The sequence below is a fragment of the Aplysia californica genome, unplaced genomic scaffold, assembly GCF_000002075.1.
Source record: "Aplysia californica isolate F4 #8 unplaced genomic scaffold, AplCal3.0 scaffold00573, whole genome shotgun sequence".
Taxonomy (NCBI): Eukaryota; Metazoa; Mollusca; class Gastropoda; order Aplysiida; family Aplysiidae; genus Aplysia; species Aplysia californica.
In genome coordinates, this window is record NW_004797843.1 from 404,737 (window position 1) to 430,456 (window position 25,720).

The following is a 25,720-nucleotide window of genomic DNA, read 5'->3' on the forward strand; positions in this document are numbered from 1 at the left end:
GATAATTATCCAAGAAAGAATGTAAAACCGTAGTTGATTGGCCAGCAAATAAAATTGGCCCAATGGCATAGCTTTTGATATAACGCCTACGTGATGCAAATCAAAGATGGCGGCACGATGCCGTAAAATCTTTGTCAATTTTCTCACATGAGATACGAACAAAGCAATGAATATTTGTACATGCACGCCAAAAATATTCATTTATAAGGAAACTTTTAAGCGGAATGGAAAGTGATGATCAATATGGCCCTGCTTTACCCCCAGGTATTTGTTTGAACTAATGTTTACTTTTGGGTCAAAGTTAGCGTCGGTCTGGCGCTACCGACGTTTCTCCACTTTGACCATGACTATAGGAGGACTATGAGGCCTAATCTAGGATCTAGATCTAGATTCTATGACTATACAGTTCAGTATAAGAATGAAACATTTATTCATTAGAGAGATGCTAACAACAGTGTGTGAAAATGGTTAATGTGCTCCCATTTTGAAACAATTTTAGGAAGATGAAAAGGCATGATTTTTCTCAACTGGTCGCCGGCCGAAGACTGACTGAAGACTGAAGAGAATTTTATGAACAGGTGAATAAATCTTATTTTAGATCTGGATCTAAAATCTAGATCAAGATCTAGATTTAGATCTAGATATGGTCTACCTGTCTGAAGACTGACTGAAGAGAAGAGACTAATTAGGCCTCTATACTATAAGAACATGATACTGATACTCTTGATTGTTGATCTAGCCGAATGTAGCCGATTTATGATAGGCCACCTCTATTCTCACCCGGGTTGAGAATAGTGCAGGCGAGTCTTTTGGCTATTTTCACCCGGTGCGGGTGCGCATTCACCGTTATAGCCTAGATCTAGGCCAACAAATTTTGCGTTCTCCCGTGGTGAGAGGTAGATCTAGATCTAGATCTAGATTCTAGGTCGTTTTTCTATTCTCACCCCGGATGAGAATAGCCACTTCCTTTATTAAACTTTATGATAATTTCTCAGTCTGGAGTTGCGGAACCGGAGCTCATAGATCTGTTAAGTAGAGATCTAGATTTAAAATCGGCACTACTTGGATATGGTGGTCGCGACTTGTGTAGGCCTAGATCTAGATCTAGATCTACTGAAATATATATATCTATTTCGAAGTGACTATTTGGACTGGAAGTGGCTATTCTCATCCAGGGTGAGAATAGAAATACGATCGACCTCTCACCCCGGGTGAGACTTGCGACCGTAGGCTATTCTCACCCGGTTTGAAACAAGACCTGATTTGATCTAATTTTCAGACTCGAGTCCGAATATGAAAAGATGTTAATTCGGACTCGGGTCCGGAAAAAAGGAAGTGTCTTCGTTCTATAGATCTAACGTTCAGTGCTTCCAATTTTCCGCCATTTTTTAGTTTCCCCCACACCTTTTCTGACGATCTGATGCCCGCCGCCTCATTGATACGCCACCCCCCCACCCCACCCCCATGTTTCCCACTTTCTTTGTTGTAGAAAAAGGTAAAATTGAAGATTAGCAGACCACCTGGCACCTGCATATTATGAGCTGTGTAAAAAAAAAAGGGAGTGTATACAGACCCGGTAACCGGGAATAAAGTCACAACAAAGTATACAGACACGGTAGGGGAACTCTTTTGTGATTTCGGAAAGTTTCAGCACCCTCTTGGCTCAGGGTAGAACTAGGTTCTTCTAGATCCATATCTATAGGCCTAGGTCTAGATCTAGACAGACATATAAATCATTGATCTAGTTTCGAGGCTAGCCTAGATCTAGATCTAAAACTAAATGAAGATTGCGGATGTCTTTTCGATGAACGATCGTTTTTCCCCTGTTTTGGAGTTTGAGGAATCACAATTTGAAGAAAAGAACAAGCATGTGGCTATTCTCCGGCATCGCGCCGGTCAATAGACCAGAAGCTATTCTCAGGCGCGGCGCCGCCGCCGGGCTATTTACTAATAATTTGTCGCGCAGATTTGCAAATCCCTCAACTTTACCACTTCGTGCCACTTCCATTGATGCAGACGATAGGTTTTCAGACACAAACTGCCCCAATTCCTCCAATTTAGAATTATGTTGGGTGTGCAAGAAGAAACATGTTCACAACTATTGACGCGAGTTCATAACAAAGAGTAAGCATTTAAAAGGAGTCACGTTTTCACTGTTTACAAAAATGGAGATACGACAAGAAAGCACTGAAGTCGCGACATATCATATCAACTAAATTGATCTAAAATTACAACAACAAGTAATAAAAAAGTTAAACAGCAAGCTATACTATATGACTGGACACAAAATCAATTTTGTTCGTTTAAATAAACAGAATCATTATTTTAAAATAAGCAAATGGACGATGGAAATAAATGAAGTTGTTAGACAATTACCATATATAGATAAAATATAATTAAAGGTAGACTTACTAGGCCTAGTTATGACGCCGGAGAATAGCTTCCGTTCTATTGACCGGCGCGACGCCGGAGAATTGCCACTTGCAAAGAACAAAATGTCATAATTTCAATCGAGCAGTCACCCTCTCTCTCTCTCTCTCTCTCTCTCTCTCTCTCTCTCTCTCTCTCTCTCTCTCTCTCTAACTCTCACACACACACACACACCCACTACCAGGTCTGGGCGCTGAAACTTTCCGAAATCACAAAAGAGTTCCCCTACCGGGTCTGTATACTTCGTGACTTTGTTCCCGGTTACCGGGTCTGTATACACTTAGGAAAAAAAAAGACCGATTCGTTCAAATACACAAGCCTGTGTCATTTCGATTGTTTACCAAGAAAAAGTTGTGTTGCTGTGTAGAGCTGAGCATACGGCAACTTTTGATTCCATAGACAAGCACACAATTCATTACGTAGATCTACGTCAAGATTAGCTTATTATTGTAATAATGATCAGTTGCCGGGGGAAAAAAGACTGAGGCGTATGCGACGTTCAACGCCTGGACCGATAGTGCCCCCTCCCCGACACTCACACAGCCACACGTGTGCAGGCCGCCCATCCGACCCCGACACACGCTAACGAGCCTTCTTTAATTGCTTCTGATGACCTCTTGACAAATAAACATTTATTAGAAGCGCTATAGCTTTTCAGGCCGGCCTCAAATTCACCATAAGATAAAAACTCGGCTCCTGCACAAAACGCCATTTTACCCGAAGTGATCCTGGTCTCTACCCAGCCTGAGGCGAGTCACGAGTGAGGCAGGACAGGAAGCCGGAGTCATGGGTCACAGGAAGTCGGAAGTGATGTCATGCTGGACAAGAATCAGAGTCCGAATAACATTTTTTCATATTCGGACTCGAGTCCGAATAATCACTTCGTTTAATCAGTAGCCTAGATCTAAATCTCTAGCCTACAAAATGAGCAGTAAAATTTCACTTGTTTTTCACAAGGCAAGGGGGTTTGCCCCCCTGACTTTAAAAAAGGTAGTGTCAATTGCCACAGAGTCACGCAGTGGCAATTGACAAAAATTGACTATTTGTCAATTGCCACCGAGTAAATTGGAGCTCTTTTGCGTTGGTGGGTAGATCAGCTTAATGACTTGTTGTGCTCAGTGTTGTGCGTTCGCCATTCGCCTCTCTGTCCCTCTGTGTGTGTGTGTGTGTCTTTTCCTGACCCACCGTCCCCCGATATGACATGAATTTCTGCTTGAGTTTGTGACCTTCTACTTCTAGAATTGCCTGTGTTGGTTCTCCACCAAAGTGTAGGCTAAGGCTAGCCTAGATCTAGGCCTACGTCTCATTGAAAACGCGCCTAGTTGGTGCCGTAGCTCTAGACTTGCCACCGCGTCACTCGGTGGCAATTGACGCTACCTAAAAAAAAACATGGGGTGTTTCAGGGTGGGCATGCCCCCCCTGAATTTGATCACGATTTGATGTTTTGCAATAAGCCACCTCTATTTTTTCGAGAATAGCGCAGGCGAGTCTTTTGGCTATTCTCACCCGGTGGGCGTTCACCGTTATAGGCCTAGCCTAGGCCAACCAGTCCCAGTGAAGCGTTCACCCTGAACCACAGAATTCTCAGAATTCAACACTGAAGAGAATTGTAGAATTCTGTGCCGTGAACAAACGTTCTAGATCTATTACTACTGTTAGTGTTAGCCTTAAGTTTAAGATGATACCAATATCTCCATCGGTCCGTATCTCCATATGGCCAAAAACTGACAAGAGCCTGTTTTCAGTGTGTCGTGACACATATTTTGTTTGTAAGGTATAGATCTCAACGATTGATAAATGTGCCCTCTCTGGATTAGGATTTTGAGGTGGATGTGGCAGAATTGTCAGCTGCTGCAATCCCTGTCCTTGTGATGGCCCGTCTTACATTAACCACTTTGTAACACTGACATGTAATCATTTAATGGACTCACCATGTTGTGCTTCATTAATTTATGTATTTATTTATTGCTTCTACATTTCAGGAATGGTCGTAGCGAGTGAACGTGCTTCATCTAGTGCAGAAGGCAAATCTAGCAAAAAATCCTCCAAGAATGTCATAGGTCCATCACTGGCACCGGGTATGCAGAAGTCTTCCGACAGCGATGACCTCAGCGATGAAGGGGCTCTTACAGTGAAGATGGACCCTGAGATGTCCCCTGAGTACACCATACAAGATGATCAAGAAGAAGCAGACGACAAAAACGTAACTTTTTTATGAGAAAATTTTTTTTAACTGGCAGTCTAACGAGATTTGAAGAAAAAAAGAAGCATGCACTGATGTTAAGCTCCTCAGTTTAACACTTAAAGACTTGCACCATTGATCCGTTTAAACCGATTTCACCTGAACTCCTTTCGGTTAACTGCCGATGGTCAAACATTTTGACAGCATGCTGTTTGCTGTTCACATGCTGAGTCCAAAGAGCAAAATTTTTTAGAACAGAGAAAATAACTGTTTCAATCTTTTTACAATTGTTCATCTTGCATCTTTTTTTTTCTTTTTTTATTTCAACAAATTTACAATTTGAATTTCAACTGAATATTTCTCGGGAACTTGCAACTAATGCCTGAAATTTTGAAAATGCTACAAAAATGTTGGGGGGTTTTTTGGGTCAAAGTAATAATAATAGACAGCATTTGTAAAGCACAAATTCCTGTTCAACATCAAGGTCTATGTGCTTTACAATCTATATTATAACCCCAGCAGACTTGATAGTATTCTGAAACTATTACAACTTCCTGAAAAGCGTACAGTATATCTAAGTACATCTGAGTAGCTGGCGACAATTTACTTTCATGAAATTATTCTGTGTAACTGACTTTGTGCTTTCTTTGTTAACCCCTTTGTTGCCTTATGAGGTACCTGTAGAATGTGCTGATCAAGAAAACCTCAACTAAATACAGTCAAACCTGTGTAAGACGGCCACCCATTGTCAAGGAGAAAAGTGGCCGTATAAGACAGGTGGCCATCTTAGGCAGGACTGACCAAGATAAAGAAAACAAACCATTCCCATCTGAGACCCCAATCAAAAGTAGCCCATTATATTGTCTTTGTTGGTGTTGTTGTTGGTTTTATTTTGTCGCTGATTTTGCACAAGGGTGACAATAAAACAAAATGTATCAGACAAGAAAGACCGAGTGCCATGTTAAAACAAACACATGGGTCGCCACCACTCGGAGAACGAGCGACGCTTCCGTAACAAGTTCATGTTGACGTCCTTTGTTACTTTGTTACAGACTGGGTAAACAGTAACCACTCATCTCACTTAAGATTTGTGTATGAGTTCTGGGCGGGGCTTATGGGTTATGAGGGATCACACGCTTACCTCACCAGCAGCTGAAAATTGGTAGCTATTGGTCAACGGTGAGAGGGGCCTACGCAACATGATCGGTCGGAGGGACTACCGAACAACGACAGGTGGTTGAATTATGACGGCTCGCCCACAACGCCAGGGGCCAAAGCACAATTTATGACAAAATGTAATGGAGTCACTAAGGTGATCGTCTTAGACAGGTATTATTGCTTAGTATGATAGGGGTTGTGTGTTAAATTATGGTGGCCGCGCCGCGTTGGACAGGTGCCCGTTTTACACAGTTAAATTATATAGAAAAAAACGCAAGGGGGGAAATGGAAAGTGACCGTCTTATAGAGGTGGCCGTCAGGGCAGGTTCGACTGTATGTGTGTGTGTCAACTAAATATATGTGTGAAAGGTACAGTGTTCCTTTGTGTAAAAGTCATAGCTGCCACTTTCCCGCTAAATAGTGGAAACTCCCGCTTCATCTAGCTTTTCCCGCTACTTTCCTCCTTCCTCCGCTGGACCGCTCTCAGTCGCAAATTGCGGTGCTATTTTACACGCGGAAAACACCGAAGCGGGAGAGAGACGAAAACGCAGCTTGCGCATGTCCGCCCGTAGCTTTCTACTTCCGTTCTTCTAGGCCTAGCGCTAGTTTCACTTTGTTTATTGTGGAGCAACAAAGTGTCGATCGGGCATCGGGACGTTAGCGCGCCGAGTTGTCCTTGAAAACGGCGGAAATTCGAGAGAAATTGATGCAGAATGCAAAAATAAAAGGAGCTCCGCTTGCTGCACTTTGCGTTTGGTGCGATAAAGAAATCGCGGCCTGCGGCACTCCTGTACAATTGTGGTCCCGTTTGTCATGACGGCTATTGTGGCTGTTGAAGTGAATCTAAATCTATATATCTAGATCTAGATAATCTATCTCTAAATATAATCTAGATTTACACATATTTAGATAATTAGATTCTAGATCTAGATTAGATAGCCTAAGCTATAATTTTAATTTAGGTTGGATGTACACTCTACAGAGGGACTAGATCTACTAAGTAAAGTGCAAACGGGACCGCAATTGTACAGGAGTGCTCAGTACAGCGGCAAAGGTGTTGCCTCCTTGATCCAATACTGCGCGCGCTCTGGCTCTACATTGGTGTACAAGTTTAAAGTGAAAGAAATCTTTTTTATAAGACACCAGCTTGCAACAAACACTGGATTTTTAGTCACCAAGTCCAAACTGTGTCAAATTGACTCAATTGCTTGGTAGTCTACTTAGTGCCTTTGTTGGTTTTTTTTGTTGTTGTGGGGGGGGTTTTCAAATACATTTTAATTCAGTTGCCTATGGTTAACAAATATGACAGTTTTCCCTTCCAAAACCATAGGCTAGATTTTCCAGTATATATTGCCTCTGGATCTCACTGGTTTTACTCCGGCCTTCGGAGGGCGCGCTTCCGCCTTCACATGAATTTCCTCCTTTTTTTAAATTCCTGAGTGGCGGCTATGAAAAGTTTGCTTACCTATAATATCCCATTTTATTTTCAGAATTCCGAAACAGTTGGCCCAATGCCCTCAGAGATGACACAGGAAGTTGGCGTTACACAGGTATCGGAAGAATTTGAAAGACGATCGAAGAGAATGAAGGATCAGCTCACAGTGAAGGTACTCTTTCTTCCCCATGCTGTTGTATACCTTTGGAGCAATTAGGCAAACAGTTTCTGGTGTAGTCATTGTGATAAGTTCAGCATCCCTTTGTATAGTGATCTTTGGCCTAGTGCCATTTTGTAGTGGGGTGAGGTAGTTTGAAGTTTGTTTCCCATGACATGGCGTGGTTGTGGCTTCCCTGGAGGTGGGACAAAGAGCTTTCTTGGGTGGAAAAACGAAGAAGTGAAAAGGAATACTTTGGATCCTTATGACAATTTTGTGTGCCGACCTGTGCCATGGTGTGAAATGAAGGGGTGTTGGTAGATGGTGGGTGCTGGTTGGCTCCTTCTTTCCTGTCAAACATCTATCATCCGCATCTCCCCTCCTTTGTTTGTGTTTTTTTCTCTCTCTGCAACACCTCTAACCTTCAGCACTTATATATGTGCTGCAAGCGCTGTCAAGCTTTTGCTAAAACTAAAACTGAAAAATGAAGAGACGCAACTGGCATCAAGAAAAGAACATGGAAATTCTGAATGTACTCTGAGAATGTACATTATAATTACATGACTTGAAGTTACCTGAACTGAAGTTCCCCTATGTTTTGTTTTACACCTGGTTCGACACGGTATAACCATTTGAAAGGTTCACTGAACAGCTTTTCTTGCTCAGCACAAACCCCTAATGAAAATCTGAAGGTGGGATGTGTTCAAAGGCTGTCTAGATGGTAAAATGAAATTGTCTGTTAGACTGAAGCACAAAATGGCGTAGGATGCAACAAATGTCAAAACAAAAAACTCCACTCGGAGTTTTCTCTTTAGTGTCGAAATGGGCGTGAAGCAAAGCATACACATTTGTTTAGTCCTCTACAGATGTCTTGACCCTAAAAATGTTAATTAAGAAATATCGTCTCCGCCCGCGGTTGCAGGCCGAAGCAGAAGAGGGACCCTCCAAGCGAGAAGAGTGGATGACGGAATTGCCCCCAGACATGAGCAAGAACTTTGGACTTCAGAACCGCACGTTTTCGAAAGGTGCCGGAGCCCCAGAGGACAAGGATAGGTCCAGTTGGACAGACACACCGACCGTGAAGAAAGAGAAGGTAGGAGGGGGGGGGAGAAAGAGGGAGGAGTGGTTGTGCCCCTCTTTTGTCGGTCCGTTGTTACTTCTTGCTTACAACTGTCTTTCTCTGCTTCGTTGGACTTACACAGTCACACATACACACACTAAATGAACATGTAAACTTGCACTCACGCACAAACTGCAAATTGGTTTCAGCTTTTCTCCACTCATCTATTTGCTGGTGTAAGTTAATTAAGAAAATTGAATGAACTCAATTTGGGAAAATTGACATATTAGACATTACTCATCAGATCACAAGTTATATTTCAGTTGGCGTACTTCTGCGCATTGGAAAACAGTTCTTGGGGATTTATGTGACAAAATGATTTTCAGACTCAGATTTCAGCCCTTGGGAAATACACACTTTAAATAAGATGGATGGGGTTGTTATACTGCGTAAAATAAAAGCATAAAATAATTAAAAGACATGTTAACCTGAAGCAAATGGCATTAAATGTAAAAATTATAACAAATTGAACCTGTGTCGATATTTATGGTGGTGGTTTTTTGGGGTTTAAAATGTTTTAATTTTTTGTTGCTTTCATTTGGCCAGTTTCTGTTGGTGTGGATTGTGAGAAGTAACTCTTATTGTCAGCATGTCTCACTTCATGTGTCTTCTCCTTTGGTTTGGGGGGGGGGGGGGGGGGTAAGGCTTGAGTGGGGGGGGGGGGGGTAAAGCATGACCACTCCCTTCACACTGACATTTTAAAACTTTTTTTTCAGGATGGCAGCAGTAAAGGAAAGAAGAGGAAAAGGGAGGAAGAGAAGGCAGCGTCGGGCAGAGATCAGCAACTGCAGCAACAAGTGGACGAATACAATGTGAGTTGTTTTCTTTTTTCTTTTCTTTTTGGTGTGTGTGCCACTGGAGTCATCATGGTAACATTGTTTAGAATTGTCTTTTGAAAACCTCTTCTCACAGGCTTGTAACATGCAGTCATGCCTACTTTGTTTATGTTTCCAGCAGGTCTTGCCACTCATTGTAATTGTTCTGCCTGTCAGAACCTTTGAGGCTTGGTTTATTTTAGAGTGGTTTTATTTACATGCAGATTTCAGATCAGTTTCTCGTTCTTCATAGAGCCAAACAAAAATGTCTTTTCAATCTTGGGGGGGGGAAGGTTGCGTTTTTTAAATATTTTATTTGTCTAAATATTTCAGGGGGATTTTTTTGGTTTCTTTATTTGTTTTTTCGTTCTCTTTTCACAGTTTTCTCTCATTTTTCTGTATCTCACCGCTCAAGCTTATAACATATTATCACTTTGCAAGGCAGCTTTACTTTGTACCAGTGTATGCCACTAATTCCTAGTAATTAGTATGTAGAATTACTAGAGTTACCTTTTTATTAGTGTCAAATGTCGGTTCTATCTTCTTCTGTACTGTTTGTTTCTTTTGTTTTGTATAACTGTATTTCTGTTCAATATGATGTGTGTTGTTTCAAGATGTGCTTTGCTTTCTGTGTTCGCTTGTGAAATATCTTGTTTGTTTCCCATGTGTGTGTAGTCTGATAAAGATTTACTTTTTGCACGTCAAATTGGTGGTTGGGAGTGCTCAGTGCGATCAGCGTCTAATTGTTTTTAGCATTGCTAGTGTCGCTGTCTTCTATTCCTGGTGGTAATCATTCCGACTTTGGGATTACCACTCTCAGTATTGTTTTATATTTGTCTTGTCTTTCTTTAACCTGAGTGGTTGGAGGGTGCACTGGTATGTCCTACTTCTTTACTTTCCCTCTGTTGTTTCTGTCTGTCTGCCCATCTTACCTTTTTCCCTCCGCTAAATGACCATTATTGTGTCAATCAATGTGCTTCTCTTTACCCAAACAAAAAAAGCCCAAACAATCAATCTCTCTTTTCTGGCTTTTGCATTGGTGGGTTTCCTTTGAACGGGAAAATGAGCCAGGTTTAATTCTTCTATTGGTGAGGGTGGTGATAGCACTGTCTGTCTGTGTTTGCATGTCTGTGGGAGTGAGTGTTGAGTGATCTTTGTGTTGTTTTGTATGTTTTGTTTTTATTGTGGCTGCATGTGGTGTTCAGCTTCATGGAAGCCTTTAAAAATCGTGTTTTGCTTGTTTTTTTGTGCAAACTGAGTGTTCAGCCTTAGTCTGTGAGCGGAAGTGAACAAATGCTTTGAGAACATTGAAGCACCTCATGATTCCCAGTCAATTGAAATACTTGGGGACTTTGATTTGGCTTGTACTATTAGTTGTAAAAAGAATATTTTTCTAAAGTTGTAGTCACACTCAGGAGTTTGGTAAAACGTTTTGGTAGGTTGTATTCAACATTCAATATTGCAAGGTCTACAGTATGATATGCTGAAAAAAGCGGACAAGACATTAAACACAATCACAAGCGGTGAAACGTCTAATAGAGACAAACGTGTAATCGATGACAGACTTATCCTGTGTTTTGTAGGTGCTAACTAAGTTTATGGCCCTTGACGTGAGAGTTAAAATGGGACGGAAAGAGCGTGAGGTGGCATAAAACTGTTCCGTGGAGTGAAAAGTTTTAAGCTGAGTAGAACCATTGGTATATATAATGCATAATGCAAACTAAAATGATGGGCAATTGATGGGTGTTGAGATGTGATCTGCTCTTTCTACATCGTTCCAGTGTTGCCCTTGTTCTAATCTACTTCTGTCAAGATCTGCTTGTTTTTTATATTGATTTGCCTTATTATAATGTTATTATTCCTGGACTATGGGAAAATTGGCTTGGAATTTTGTTATGAGATTTTTCGTAAAATTGTCATTTAGAGCAGGTTTATACCCACCTTTTCACTTTTATTATTTTTTAATATGTGTGTGTGTGTTTATGTTGTATTTTTATGGGTAGAGGGGATCTTCATCTTCTCATTCACATCTCGGGGTAGAGGGGGGATAAGTAGGACTCCTCCTGTGTTGAGGCGAAGGATGCTGCATATTGAGAATAGTTGTGATGTCCTTGGCTGTTGTTTGAGACGTATAAAACAAAGAAAAACAAGTATTTAGAGTACCTGGGAGTGCCATAATGTTTCTCATGCATACTGAAAAGACAGCTTTAGGATTTCTGACATTTACTGACTCTCTGGTTAGAATTAAATGTATTTTTGCCCTTTCAAAACTGGTTTATTTTCTGGTTTTCATCATAGGACTGCACAAGTAAAGTTATAATTTTGAAAAAGGTTTTAGACCCATATGCAACCATTTCTTTTTTAAGTCTAAGGACATATTGTTATAGCTTCTGTGAGAACTATAGAGGTTTTTGCTTTTAGGCACGCCAGTAGGGAGAAAATGAAAATGTTCTTCTGAACCAAAAAAAACTGTAAATTTGAACATCAAGAGGAATTAGTAGACTTGACAACCAAGTTTTATGCTTTGAAATTCTGAGTATCTTGTTTGTTTATTGGTCGTAAAATCCAATCTTGACAATTGGTTTAAATATAAGACAACTCCTCAGAGAATTATATCAATAAAACAAAGACTGCTTTGGAGAAAATTACTAAACAGTGAGGGCATGAGTAGGTTACCCATTTGCAGCATTTATTTTATTGGTGTTAACTATATCTCTGTGCAAAACTACTACTACTAGCCTGTGCTTTGATTAATGTTCTAATGTTGTAGTCTTCATTTAGTATTTGTTTTTGCTGGTAACGTCTTTTTGTGTGTGTGTGTGTTTGTTTCTGTTTACCGTGTACAGGGTGGCCAGGGAAGTCGGAAATTTTTGTTTAGGTAGGATTTTTGTCGGAAAAAATTTGTTCCAACGGAAATGGTTGGATAAACGTCGGCAATAAAAGGAAATTTGAGGAAATCTGTAAGTTGCCTAGGGAAAGACCCGGGAAAATACATAAAAGTTCTCGAATATTTGAAAACCAAATCCGATAACGTCCCTAAGTTCATTTTGTCGGTCGCGATCATTCAGCTTTTCCCGGTCTGAGAGGACGTTTCATGCAAACAGGCGGCAAGCGGAAGTGTACGAGTTATGCCGAGGCTCAATCGGGAAAATCTAGATCTACTTTCGCTTTCACTACCTCCCTGAAATTTGCCGATAAAAGTCTGATAACACAACATTGTTGTAACATGCAGTTTGTGCATTACAAAGGCTGTGTTGCTATGAAAATAAATCAATATTCGTCTCTTGTGTAAAAAGAAAAGAAAGTTATACAAGCGTCTTGTCGGGCTCGCCGTCGTGATCGGTCACTGAACCTGCGCGTTTGTATGTTACACACATGATGATAGGGCATCGAGTGAGTACCGCGAATGTTAGGGTCACTAAAGTTCATTCTAAGTCTGAGCGTTGCGAAGTATAGGACTCCGGGATGGCGGGATTATTAATTTTTTTTTAAAGATACACTCGGGTGGGGCAGGGTGGGGGGGAGGTTAAAGGCAACACCAGGGGAAAAAACTGAACTTGGTAGCAAATTTTAGTATTAGCATTTAGAATTTTGATTGCAACAAGAGCTTTCTGCATAGCGCGTGTTGTGCAGGACTTGTGTGGAATCGGCATCCGTCATACCTTGTAAGCTGTGCCATTGAACTAATGGGTTGGCGTGTCATTGGATGGGGGATAGTCGTTTGACCATGGAAAAACTCAGCAAGATAGTCTTTGGAGAGTAGAAGATTGACGGCACTTGGCATACTGAAACCCAGGCTAGAAACAGACTTATTTTCCTTATGATTTTTGTGACTATATATGTGTAGACTATAACTAGAGAGAGAGATCTAGACTAGGTCCAGCATCATGGGAAAGTGCTACTTCATCAACACTGAGTGGTTGTCCAACCCTAAGTATTCAGAATGATTGTGGAGTATTCAAATGATAAAAGCAAGTTTAGATGAAAATTTTGTTCCCAAGTATTTGTCATCGGTCATTCAGGTGTAAAAGCTTTGAACACTGACATGGTACCTCAAAAACACATGAAAGCCCAAACCAGCCAGTGTGGTGCCAAGTCTATTCTTAAGGTAACCAAGAACAGAACAAGTGTTGTGAGAGATACTGAAAGGAGCACCAACAGTAATATAATAGTAATCAACTAGAGCAGTTGTTGACACGAGTCTTCTCATTCATGAGATGTTTTCAGGCTGAAAAATAGCTGAGATTTCAGTGTAGTTGCACAAAACGTGGCTACCTTAGAACATTAATTGGGATTGCCCCAGTGATGTAGTCGGCTATCCTAAGATGTGTACGAAATAGCTCCTTCTATGTGATTCTCTTTGACGAGAGCCTAACACTGACAATGGCAAGAAACAACTTGACCTATAGTGGTAGGATTTCTTTTGGTGTGATAGGATTTTTAGGAGGAAAATTTCCCTGGCCACCCTGGTGTAAGTAGCTAGTTGATGTGTTGGTGGCTCCTCTCCTCCCCCTCCCCCCCGTGTGCTCAATGTGCATTTTGTCCTCTTCTGTTTGGATGTTGTTCACATATTTTTTTGTTGATGTCGTTTGATTTTCAGAAGAGTAAGCGTCCTGATTCGCTCATGGACATGCACGCCAAAAAACAAAAGAAGAAAAAGGTCAGTAGTCAAAGAGAGGGTGCACCTTTGTGAAATCGTGGTCTGGTTGACAGTTGGACTGTTAAGCTGCTTTCTTTCTCTTTCCAGTGAAGAGAGAGAAAAAAAGGATGAGAAACTGTTTCTCATACTTCTGGAGATGCTCCTACGTATTATTTAATCCTTTAGAATTTGATTTTGGAGATTTTCTGGAAGTAAAGTTCTGGGAAGGAGATCTCTTTTGAAATGTAGATACAAGTAATTCTTTAGTTACCCTTTCTTTTTGTGAGGAAAAGAACAAAGGCCAAGTTCTCTCCCTGTTAAGGCCTGTCCTGATGATGTTTACTAATTCTCAAACACACTGATTGGCCGTCTCATCATTGTATTCATACATATTCATTCATGCAGGGTTTCTTTTTTTTTTTTTTTTCGAAAAAAAAACCAGTTCAAACTTTTTAAAGTCAGCCATCGTCTGGTGTAAATGGTAGGAACACAGCAAAAGAATATTGGTTCTATATTTTTTTTTTTAAGGAGGGGGGAACATTTTTTTCTTTAACTTTTACATGTCGTTAGTTAACTTTTAGGACTGGAAGGTGAATTGTGGACAGCTGTTACCAACAATTCTTCCAGGTTTGTCAGACTTCAACCAGACCACGGAGTTGATTGGGTGCGGGGTTGACTGATTGTGCCGTCAGCATGAGTGACGCGTGAACAAAACGAATCAAGACATGCACGACACACACACACACTTCTTGCACCAGTGCTGTAGACGCGTGAACCAAACAAATAAACACACGTGCGGAGACAAGTGCCCGAACACAAACACACACACTTCCCCCACATATATGTGGATAGGTATATACAGAGCTGTATGGGGCAAGTATGAGTGCGCTAGTGAACGCGCTCCTGAAAATGCCTTCATATAGATGAATTCAGTCTAAACTGAACAGATATTGCAGATGTACTGAGCTAAAAAAATTTTACAAAAATTTTATTTTAATGCAGTTTACTAATCTGTGCAATCAGTTTCTAGTGCTGAAGCAATAGTTTCAGTTGAAATTCAAATTCTCATTGTTGAGAAAAATAAGAAAAGATACCTAATAATTTAGGTACATTTCTTGAAAGAATGAAACAGATGTTTCTGTCTTTTCCAAAATGTTGCTTGTTGGTCTAAGCAGAACTGTTTGCCAACAATATTCATATGCTGTGAAGTTTTTGAAAAGATCAGTTTGGGTGTGGGGTTGGCGTTTCAGATGTAGAATCTAGAGGATGGTTAACTTCACTGAAAAAGATCTGGTGACAAAACTGTTAGAACCTTTGTTGGAGGGAAATGACCTCCGGCTTGGGGGAGGAGAGGATGGGTCTTCTATCACATGCTGGGTTTAATGGGGGGGGGTTTCTGGTGATGAAACTGTCTGGTGATGATTTTGTTTTTCCGTGAACACTTCTCTATAGTGTGACGGCTAAAGCATGTTGCTCTTTGCCACCTCGCTTATGTGGCAGTGCAGCAGCAGCAGTAACAGTGTGGCTTACACAGTTTTCCCCAATCGAAGGAGCAACTTTAAATCATGCTGGAAGCTATTTATTTATTTATTTATATTAACTCATACATAGTAGTTTGCTTTGCTAACATCTTCTTGTGTTTTTCTGATTTCAGCGTAAGTATAAATTGGGTGAAGAACTTGGAATTGTTTTTTGTTCTCAGTTCAAAGGGGTTTGTGTCAGTGTTTTCTGTTGTCTCTCTTTTGATCATGTCTTGTTTATGATTAGTTGGGTTTTTTCTCGTACTTGTTTTAAAATTATTTTTTTAAATTAAACTTTTAAATTTTGAGAGTGCCAGGGTTCATGGAGCATTTTTAGGAATGAGAATACCTAGACCTAGAGCGTCCACTCAAAGTATGAAGAAATTTATTTTTGTCTGAAGTTATTTTCTTCCTGCGCCTACCGCTTTTTGTTCATGCTTTTTTTTTGTTAACATTGCGATGTTACCGAATGCACCTCCATGGATCTTTCAATTGAAATGACTAGCGAAAATGAAACAAGTGTTGAGAATGATGAACTGTGCAATGTTTGCGTAACCTGTTTGCTCTAAACGTTCTACCAAACTTTGTCTCAGACACGATGTAGCCACTGCAAGGTGAAGACATTTTAAATTGTCCGTTTGTCGCGGTGTGCTTTGGCCTACCGGGGGCCTGCCTTTTAAAGTAATCAGCCTGAGCTCATAAAGGTGAGAAGCCATTTGTAGTTGCTTTAAACAAAAGTAGTTTGCATTTCTTTTTTTTTTCTTTTTTTTAAAGCTTAGCGGTTAATATAAATATCATTGTTTCTAATTTTTTCCCAGTATGAAAAAATCAATTATTTTTAGAAAGCTAAGCTACATTTTTGTAAGATTGTGTGGTGCATTCTGTAATGTTGTGCATTCTGTAATGTTGTTAAACAGTAGCCGTTCCCCAAATGCATCTGTTTTTGATTGAATGGTAGAAAAAAGAGGGTGTGTATTTTGTGTGCTCCTGCTTTCCAACATTGATAAGTTGTAAATGTTAGTTGTGTGTCAGTGTTGTTGAGCATGTGTTGTACTTCTTGTTCTTATGTTGTTGTTGTTGTTGGTGGTGGTTTTTTCTCATTTTGTTGTATGGCTGGTATGCTGGACTATTGTTATCATTAGCTGGTGAATGGGGGGGGGTTTTTGGCGGTAGATGGAGAAGAGGAAGAAAATTTGAGTTGTGTTTAAATGGGTTTAGAAAGAAAGAACTGGATTTTGTGACTTTTTTTTTTCAGTAGAAATTTGATCCTGGCACTGGAGATTTCCTAGTTTCTTAGTTAGTTTATGGTGAGGGAGTGGAGATTTACAAGGTGGTGAGGGAGTGGAGATTTACAAGATGGTGAGGGAGTGGGGTTTATTTTCTAACAAAAGGTGAAACAAGAGGATAAATATTCGTTTTGTTTAGTCAGCGTTTTTTCCCTCGATGAAATTGTCGTCTAACGTTGTGTTTTGTTTTGTCTGCATGTCTAAGGGATCAGCGGCAGCCCCAGTAACGAGCACCCCGGCCGACTCGACCCAGCCCGCCCCAGCCGCCACCGCCACGACCTCCACGGTCACACCCGTCACACAGCCGCCCAACGGCCAGGTACCCGGGCAGCCACAGCCACAGCAAGCTCCGGGCCAGCCACAGCCGCCGCAGGCGACGGCGCAGCAGCAGCAGCACATGCAGCAGTACTTCCAGCTGTCGGACGAGATCCGAGAGTCCCTGGACCTGCTGACGGAGCAGAAGAACCAGGAGCAGTTCTACAGCCAGGAGTTTGCAGCAGGCGAGTTCAACGAGGCTAAGCCCTTAGCTGACCTGCTGATGAACTCCAACATGGTGACCTACAACCAGGACGGCACGGCCACCTTCTCGCAGGCGGGCCAGGCCCAGACGCCGTTCAGCAGCAGCCAGATGATCGCGCAGGCGTACAGCCACGCCCAGCAGCTGTCTGTGTCCACGCCCGCCTTCTCCCAGGTGGTGTCCACCAACAGCTTCCCCGCACAGAGCCTCCCCGCCCAGGTGGCCGGCAATATGAACGTCACAGTGGTCAACTCTAGCCAGGCTCAGGATGCTGCTACTGCTGCGGCTGTGGCTGCTGCTCAACAACAACAGCAGCAGCAACAACAACAGCAGACTCACCAGGCCACGGCTCAGACGATCGAAGTGAACGGCCAGCAGATCCAGACGCAGCAGGCCACGGCCCAGCCACAGATCCAGGCCGCCCAGCAGGTGCACGGCTACAGCGAGGCCTACGCCGCTCAGGTCACTGGGGACGCGGCGGTCGCGCAGCAACAGCAACAACAGCACCAGCAAGGCCAGGTGGTGACCTTCTCGCTGGCCGGGGGTCAGAACATGATCATTGCCTCCCCCCACACCCAGCAGGCGGGCCAGAACTACGTGATAGCCCAGCAGGGGGCGGCACCGGGCCAGAACATCGTCATAGCAGCGCCAGGCCAGCAGGCCATGTCAGGCAACTTCATCGTGAAGACGGAGGGCGAGGAGCTGGGTCAGAACATCGTGTTGACGCAGAACCTCCAGCAAGCGCTGGGCCAGAACGTGCTGCTCACGCAGGACGGGCAGATCGCCACCGCCGCGCCCACGGAGAACATGGTCCTGGCCACCGCCGACGGCCAGCGTGCGCAGACCATCACGGCCACGAGGCAGATCCAGCCTGCCCCGCAGCCTCAGCCGCAGCAGCAGCAGGTGCTGACACAGGCGGGCATCCCGCTGCAGGCCGGGGGCGCTCAGATCCCACAGGTGTCGCTGGTCCTGCCACCCGTCAACTCGCTGTTCCCGCAGATCCAGAGCGCGGGGGCGCCACAGGCCGCTACAGCTGCCGCCACTACGGCAACCGTCTCCCCTCAGGCCTTCCTCCAGCTGTGCGCAAAGATGGACAAGATGATGGGGCTGGTTAAGGACTCGCAGACCGTCCTCTTTGAGATGAACAAGCGGGTGGAGCGCATCGAGACGCACCTCTTCCCTCAGCCCACCGCCATGACGCAGGCCACGCCCAACAAGAGCAACAAGAACAAGCCCCGCCCCGTGGTGCCGGCAAGCTCCACCCCCCAGCCGGCCGGCGGAGCCAGCACCAACACACAAGTCACAAAGGCCAGCCTGAAGGCCGCCCTGTCCAACTACCTCACCATCTCGGACTACACAGCCACGGACGAGCTCAAACGCTCGGACTCCAACTCGGATCTCTTCATCCCCGTGGGCACGGTGTCCATGGTGCAGGGTCAAGCCATGATCGAGGCGCCCAGCCCCTCGGAGACTCCAGAAACGGCGTCCAGCACGGTGGCCGAACTCCCCACAGAGCAGGATCTGCTCCCCGTCGTCCTCAACAACATGGGCCAGCCAGTGGCCAATGCCTCCGTGCCAACGTCGGACATCAACGTGCCCATCGTGGACAGCCAGAGCGGCATCGCGGTCACCGTCTACGATGAAGGCAACGAGAACCAGAAGTTTGAGTTGGGCCCCGGCAGCAGCAAGGAGCCCAACGCCCGCTTCTCCAACACGTCGGGCTCGCCCAAGACGGTCATCCTTGACCCTCGCTTCTGGGACATCCTGGTGGAGGACTTCCAGAAGAACATGAGCTCGGACCAGATCATCTCGGCGATGTCCTCCACCCGCAAGCCGCTCGTCCGGAGCATCGGCACCAGCGAGATCAGCATCTGCTCCACAGTGCTGAAGGAGGCAGAGTCTGCGTGCCAGGGCCGCAGGGAGAGGCTGGCCAAGGAGCTGGTGTTCCGCATCTTCACCCTGGGCGAGGTCTACGACCGCAATGTGTCAGGCGTCTTCTACATCAATGGGAAGAAGATGGAGAACAAGAACAAGGCGCTGGACCCGGCCAAGATGGCCGCCATCCACTACCTGGTGATGAAGTACCCGCCCAGCGTGGTGGACAACCCCCGGCTGGAGAGGCTGGTCTGGAAGAACTGCGTGGACCGCATCAATGACGCTCTCCGCCGCATCTACAACTGGATCCACAAGATCGTGGACGTCAACAACATTATGGACAAGCTGCCCACCGACAGCATCATGATGCATTAGACTTTCCAGAGTTGCGAGCGCCGTAAAACTCTTACTAAAACTAACAAACAGACTTATGAGACTTCTATCTCGCTCTCTCTCTCTCTCGAGTAGATCAAGACCTCTTCAATGTGAGGAGATCGCAGAAAAAGATGAAGAAAAATTCATAGCGTTGTGCCCTTGTGGTGTTTGAAAGTGGTGGCTGTAATGGGGAAAATTCTCCCCTGAAAATTGAGTGAATCCTTCAGTAATCGTTCTCGTCTGCGGGCTGACTCTAGAGTGCGTACGTACGTGTTTTCCCTCCGTGCGAGTTCCGTGGTGCTATGAGACTGGGTCGGGGAGTAGGGACACGTGGACAAGTACGTGGTTACCTCCCTCCTGCTTGTGGCTGGACTGTCTCTCCGTGTCGTGTCTTCGGGTGTTCGTGGGGAAGGAACAGCGAGAATCCCATCCATGACCAGCTGTCAGATGTGTTTGAAGATGTCGGATGTGTAGGAAGATGTGGTATTAGATTGATGTGTCTGCCACATTGTCGAGGTGCGTTTGACGAGTGGCACCACCACCAGCGCTGTCTGTGTCTCTGGCAGACTATCGGCCTTACGTTGGACTGATGGCGTAATGATATCGTCATCTCGTGGAATGTCTGGACGCAGTGACGTAGATGCCGTTGTGGCTGAAGGACTGAAGAAAAATGAATGTACCAATTTATTGTCAGGACTGGTGGGGTATGTGCTGAGCGTCTGAGTCTGAGTGATTGTTGGATGGTCGTGGTGTTTATATCAGCGACCTTTTGTGTGTCCGGTGGAGGAGGGCTGGCAGATTATGTAAATGTGTAGTTCCAGTCCACTGAGCTCGAAATAAAATTCCTTGGGGGTTGAGGAAGGATTGTTTGATGCTGCATGTGTCCACGGGCAATGTGTCGGGATCACTGTGTGTGGTAGTGGCTGCCAGTGGGTGCTGCCAGCTGATCAGGACTGCATTTATTGTCTCTGTTTCATCCATCATTACTACTGACTGCTCTCGTGTGACTATGAGTTTATGGGAAAATTTCGTGTGTGGACGTACCCATGAAATGGAATGAACATTACGGTGTATTCCTTTCTTGGCTGTATGAGATTGAACTGGCGCAGACGTGCTATTAGTGGCACATTTGACCTTGACAAGTGACGTTCAGCAGGATCAAAGTGTTCATACTGGAGATGTGTGGAAGGGTTTTTAGTTTCTCTTTTCTCTCTCTCTCTCTCTCTCTCTCTCTCTCTCTCTCTCTCTCTCTCTCTCTCTCTCTCTCCCTTCCCCCTCTCTCCCTGACATGATGTGCTTCGACCTTCGTCCTTTCAATGTTTTGTTGTGTGACAGTGCATTTAATTTCTATACATTATAATTTGTTGTGAAGGAGCAAATACGAATGACATGTTTGCTTTCTGTTGACTATTTCATTTCCAAATGAGAATGCCTGCTTTTGAATTTTGTATGTAATCGTATGAGGGAGTTTGTAGTCTGTATGTTTTTTGTTCAGATATCATAGCAGACCTACCAAACAAATATCCTCCCCCCCAAAAAAAACTCCGCCTTGATCAGACAAATTTATTCCTATTTTGTAGCCTTTTGAAAGACCTACAGTGTTTCCTTTGAACAGATTTTTCTTTTTCTAGTTACTGTTAGTTGTACCATATGGATATATGGTATTGCATAAAGAACATTGTTGAAATTCACACCGATAAATACGATTATTGTATTTTCTGTTCTGGACACACTTCTGCAGGTTAAGCTGCCCGCATTTATTTGAGTGTGGTTTGTTCAAAGGTTCATTTCTGGGTGTGATTTTGGTCTTGTGTTTTCCGTTTAGTGGTCGATGTGCTTCTCTGATATACTGCGGGCTGGTTGCACGACTGGTGTTTTGGTGACTCGTATATCTGATCTTTATCCCAGGACTCAGTGTTCTGCTTTCTTTGAGTGTTTTGGACCCGTTCTCCTTCTTCTGGCCATCAAAGAACTGATGATTCTGTTACTGGTGTGTGTCTGTTACTGTTATGATACGTCGGTCTCTGTTAATGGTAGGTGTCCTATCTGTCTCTGTTACATGCGTGTCTATCTCTGTTACTGTTACGTGTCTATCTACCTCTGTTTTGTTTGAGTCTCTGTTTCTGTTATTACATTTCTGTCTCTGTTACTGTTACATGTCTATCTGTCTCTGTTTTTTTATGTGTCTGTCTCTGTACGTGAAAAGGCAGTGGTTCAGTATGTCTTAATGTGTGGGGTGTACGAAACTATTGAACGTGTAAGTGTTTTACGCATTTTAGTTTGTGGCTGGTGGCTCAAGAGTGCTGGTTCTTGTGACATTACCTTTGAACTTTTTCTGTCTGTCCCCGTCGCGTTGTGTAATTTACGGCTAGGGGGCAGCTCTCGACAGGGGCCCACATTTATTTCATCTGCTCTGTACATAGGCGTTGAAAAATCTCTCATTGCTTCTGGCATAATGGATCTGGTACACATACATGCTGGCTTCTTTCATGACTGCAATATCCACAGAATCAGAACGCACTTGACCTCACGCAAGGGAAATTGTTCATCTGCACTCAATTATGACTTCCTTGGAAACGAAAGATGCACAAATGAAACGGCTCTTGTAGTTGTTGCCTCTGTAAATAAGATGGTTCTAGCTCGTCTGTCAGTTGACGGCATTCCTTCGCTCATCTCTGTCCTCGTCATTTGTATCTGATCACCAGAACAATTCTCTCGCATTTATTTTAAACAGAGATTTTCATAATTGTTGTCTATTATTGATTTTCTCATACTGCCTTTATTAATTTTTTTCAATGTGTTTGTCACTTTCCTCTCTTGAGTCAATTTCATCCTTCCCCAAAAGCTTTAACATCCTGTGTCTGTGGCCAATACTGTGTTCAGTCGCAGACGTGAGTGTTGCCAGATTTCTCTGTGTCAGGGACAAAGTTTGCGGTAAATGTGTCTCCTAGTTTCTTGCACACTAGTTTGAGTGGTTGTCGCACCTTTTACTTTTCCAGTTGTTTAGCGGATTTAGCTGTTTCTGTTGTCTGTGCTGTGTTTCTGATGTCTCTTTTTGTTGAAAGAAGTGATTTCTGGTACTTGTCGTGTTAAAAGGGGCCTTTGGCACCTCATGACAAACTGTAAAGAAAACGTGCCTGGGTTTTTTTTTTTTATAAACTTTTGTGTGCTTAATCGTGCAGTCCTCAGGGTAGTGAGCTTTCTCTTGCCGAATACTATTTCACTCTTTTCAAGATTTTTCTGATTTGAATTGTCATACACTCCCCCCACCCCCCGCCCTAGATCATTGTTTCGATACATTGTTAGGGTGTTATGTAGGGGAGAAACTTGTGTCTCATCTATGAAGATACTTGTGATCCAAAAGAGCAGATTTTTGTGTTAGGGGAGGGGGGTGGGCTGTGTTAGTGTGCTTGAACTTGAAGAAAATTGGTTGGGTTTTTTTGTGTGTGTGTGTGTGGAATTTCTCTTCTGAATTTTGGCATAACGTCTCTCGAAGTTATCACGTAGAGCTCGGCGATGTTGATACTTTTCTTGGCGTTTTGTGTGCCTCTAGGCGTTGTGCATTTTTTCTGTTTTCATCTAGGTGTGAATAGTGTTCGGGTCTTGTGATTAAATGCTGTAAAAAATTTACTTTCACCTCTATCTCTATCCACTGGTGGTAACAGGAATCCATTTTGTCTTCTTGAAAAATATCTTCTAGACTGTGTTTCCGTATGGTCTGGAGACTTCCGTTTCTGTGTTGAAAAAAGTATTGGGACTGCTTGTCATATTTGTCTTGTCATTCACTGATGACTAGAAAGTGTGTGTGTGTGTAAGTGCTTTAGGCGCCTGTGTGTCTGTTGTGCTTGCGTGTGTGTGTGTGAAGGTGCTTGCGTGTGTGTCTGTGTGTAGATGTGTGTGTGTGTGTGTGAATGTGATACTCGCTGCGTGTGTTGTCAGTCCAACACTGACTGATAAGTGTTCAGAAGGTAGACAGTGTTTGGCCGTTGTTCTGTCTTGTGGTTCCGTTGACGACACGTAAACATTCAGATCTTTGACAGAGCTCTCAGACACTAGTTTTTCCAATACAAGGTTCCAGGGGTCTCCTTGAATTCAAGAAGTCCTTGTAAACTCCTTGAATTTGAGAAACCTCCGTGAAAACTCCTTGAATTTCACTGGATTGGACATGAACTAAATTTTTGTCAGAAAATCAAAACTACCATTCCTTTCAGGCAAGTGTAGACCTATTGGAAATAGGCTTTCGGCATGAATTTCTTAACCAAATCTCCTTGAATTTTAAAATTTTCTCCTTGAAACCTCTTTGAAATCTCCTTGAGTTTGGCTGGGAGTTCATGGCAGGAACCCTGCAAACATTGACAAGTGGTGGTTGTCTCTGTGAGTTGTCGCGCTGTGAATGACTGCATGATCAGATGGCAGGATATTTCCTGACTTTCCTCTTTGACATGACCAAGAGACAATTCTTTAGCCTTTAGCTCCTCTGGTAGCATATTGGACTGTGGAGCTGTTCATGGCCCTGGTTTGAATCCCAGATTGGGTGTTTTTTTAACTATGTTGTTTTGTGGAGTTTTCGTTTTCAAGGCTTACAGCCTATTTGGCTCAATTGTACCGGAGACGGGCGTTAACTTCGTAGGGCTGGCCTCTTTCTTAAATTCTGTAACCCAATATAATAGTGTTGTTACTAGGGACGTTAAACCCGTACACACTTACTTTTTTTTGTGAACAAGAGACTTTGGACTTCAGACTTTTCCCCCCTGTGTTGTTGAGTTTATCTGGTGCATGTAAAAGAAGACAGGGGTCCTTTTTTTTTTACATACGTTCTTCTTGCGGCTTGTTCAGTGTACTATCTTTTTCTATGTTGTTCTTTCTTAAAGTACGTCTAAATTACTGAAAGGTACTCTTGAAAGCATATAACATAACATAGGTCGCTGTGTGCCCTCCATTTGTTGTATCACGCGAAGATGTTGATTGTGACTTTTTCGTTTGTTTGTATGTACTCTATCAAGAACACTCCCCACCCCACCCCTATCCTCCCATATCTGTCGTGAAATAATCTGTGTTTTTTTGTTTGTGTGAACAGTACAGAAGACATACAGACATGATACAATGGCAGCAGACTCGACTGGTTTTATTTTGTGCATGTTATGAATTTGCCGTTACTTTGTAAGCTTTTTTTTTTTTTTAAATTCTCATTCATAAAGTAATAAAGGAGGTGCTGTAGTGTTCAGATAGTGGAATGTCATGAATTTTTACGCTGATGATCGTTATGAAGAAATGTTGGGTTTGTGGGTGGGGCTGTTGTGGCAGAAGTAAAGATCTGAAGACATGTTTTTTTTGCTTTAAATATGTGTGATATTATTCGACGTATGTACCTTCTCTTATTCTTATGTTGTTAGTTGATCCGTGGTTTCATTTGAATGATAAGTTCTGCTGGAGAGCCTGTGCACACTTAAGACATGTCACGCAGTCGGGCAGAATAAAAGATAATCTTCTGAACAACAACAAAAAAGGCTGTTTTTTGAACAGGTGGTGTATATTTGTGTTTTAGCGCCTATATATACAATGGCAGCTTGTACTGTATGATTCCCAGGAAGCTGGGATTGTTTCAGAATGCTATCAGGTCTACCTGGGGGTATGCAGCTGCAAGCGCTGTATAAAAAAAAAGCTCTGCTAAAATTACATGGGGTAATAATGTAGATTGTAAAGCGCATAGAGCTTGCTGTTGAGCAGAAATCTATGTAATACAAATGCTGTCTACTATTTATTTTTTTCCCCTCTAGGTTTTGTAATATTTTTTTCGGCCTTCCTGGGTTTTTGCAAGGAGCTCAGTTTGACGACTGACTATAGGACAAGAGTTTTTGAAAATCAGTGTGAGAGTTGTGGGTGGGGGGAATAAGGTTCCCCACGCCATTGTATAAGTAAGACTAAACTGTACACATAATGTGTGCTGATTTTTTTCCCCCTTTGGGCTTTTGACTGCCATAGAAGAAGATGTAAGAAGCGAGTTTCTCTGTGTCGTCAAGGACAGTCTGGTGTGTAGAGGTTTCTCCGGCCGCCTTTATCACGTTGAGATTTTATTCAATCTGTGTATGGTTCTCTATATTGATCATGTGTAAATAAATGTGTATTTTGTTGGATGTGTTTAGATGTCTTCTAATGTATTTTTTAAATGATGTATGTGCTCTTTTTTCACTGACTTACGAACAATCCAGGA

The 25,720-nt window shown here is 43.1% G+C and overlaps 1 protein-coding gene across 4 annotated transcripts; it reads left to right on the forward strand.

Moving 5' to 3' along the window:
- Positions 1-68: 68 nt before the first annotated feature.
- On the forward strand, positions 69-25,008 carry LOC101854746 (polyhomeotic-proximal chromatin protein). 4 transcript variants are annotated; one of them, XM_013087321.2, is made up of 7 exons: positions 69-264; positions 4,413-4,633; positions 7,261-7,377; positions 8,258-8,455; positions 9,199-9,294; positions 13,898-13,957; positions 16,948-25,008. In XM_013087321.2, exons 1-7 carry the CDS (start codon positions 225-227, stop codon positions 19,507-19,509), a joined length of 3,294 nt encoding a protein of 1,097 aa, XP_012942775.1. In that variant the 5' UTR covers positions 69-224; the 3' UTR covers positions 19,510-25,008. The 4 variants fall into 4 exon arrangements, with proteins under 4 accessions (XP_012942775.1, XP_035827962.1, XP_005107128.1 ...); XM_005107071.3 differs by having other exon boundaries at positions 70-264; positions 8,285-8,455; XM_035972069.1 differs by lacking the exon at positions 13,898-13,957.
- Positions 25,009-25,720: the final 712 nt, after the last annotated feature.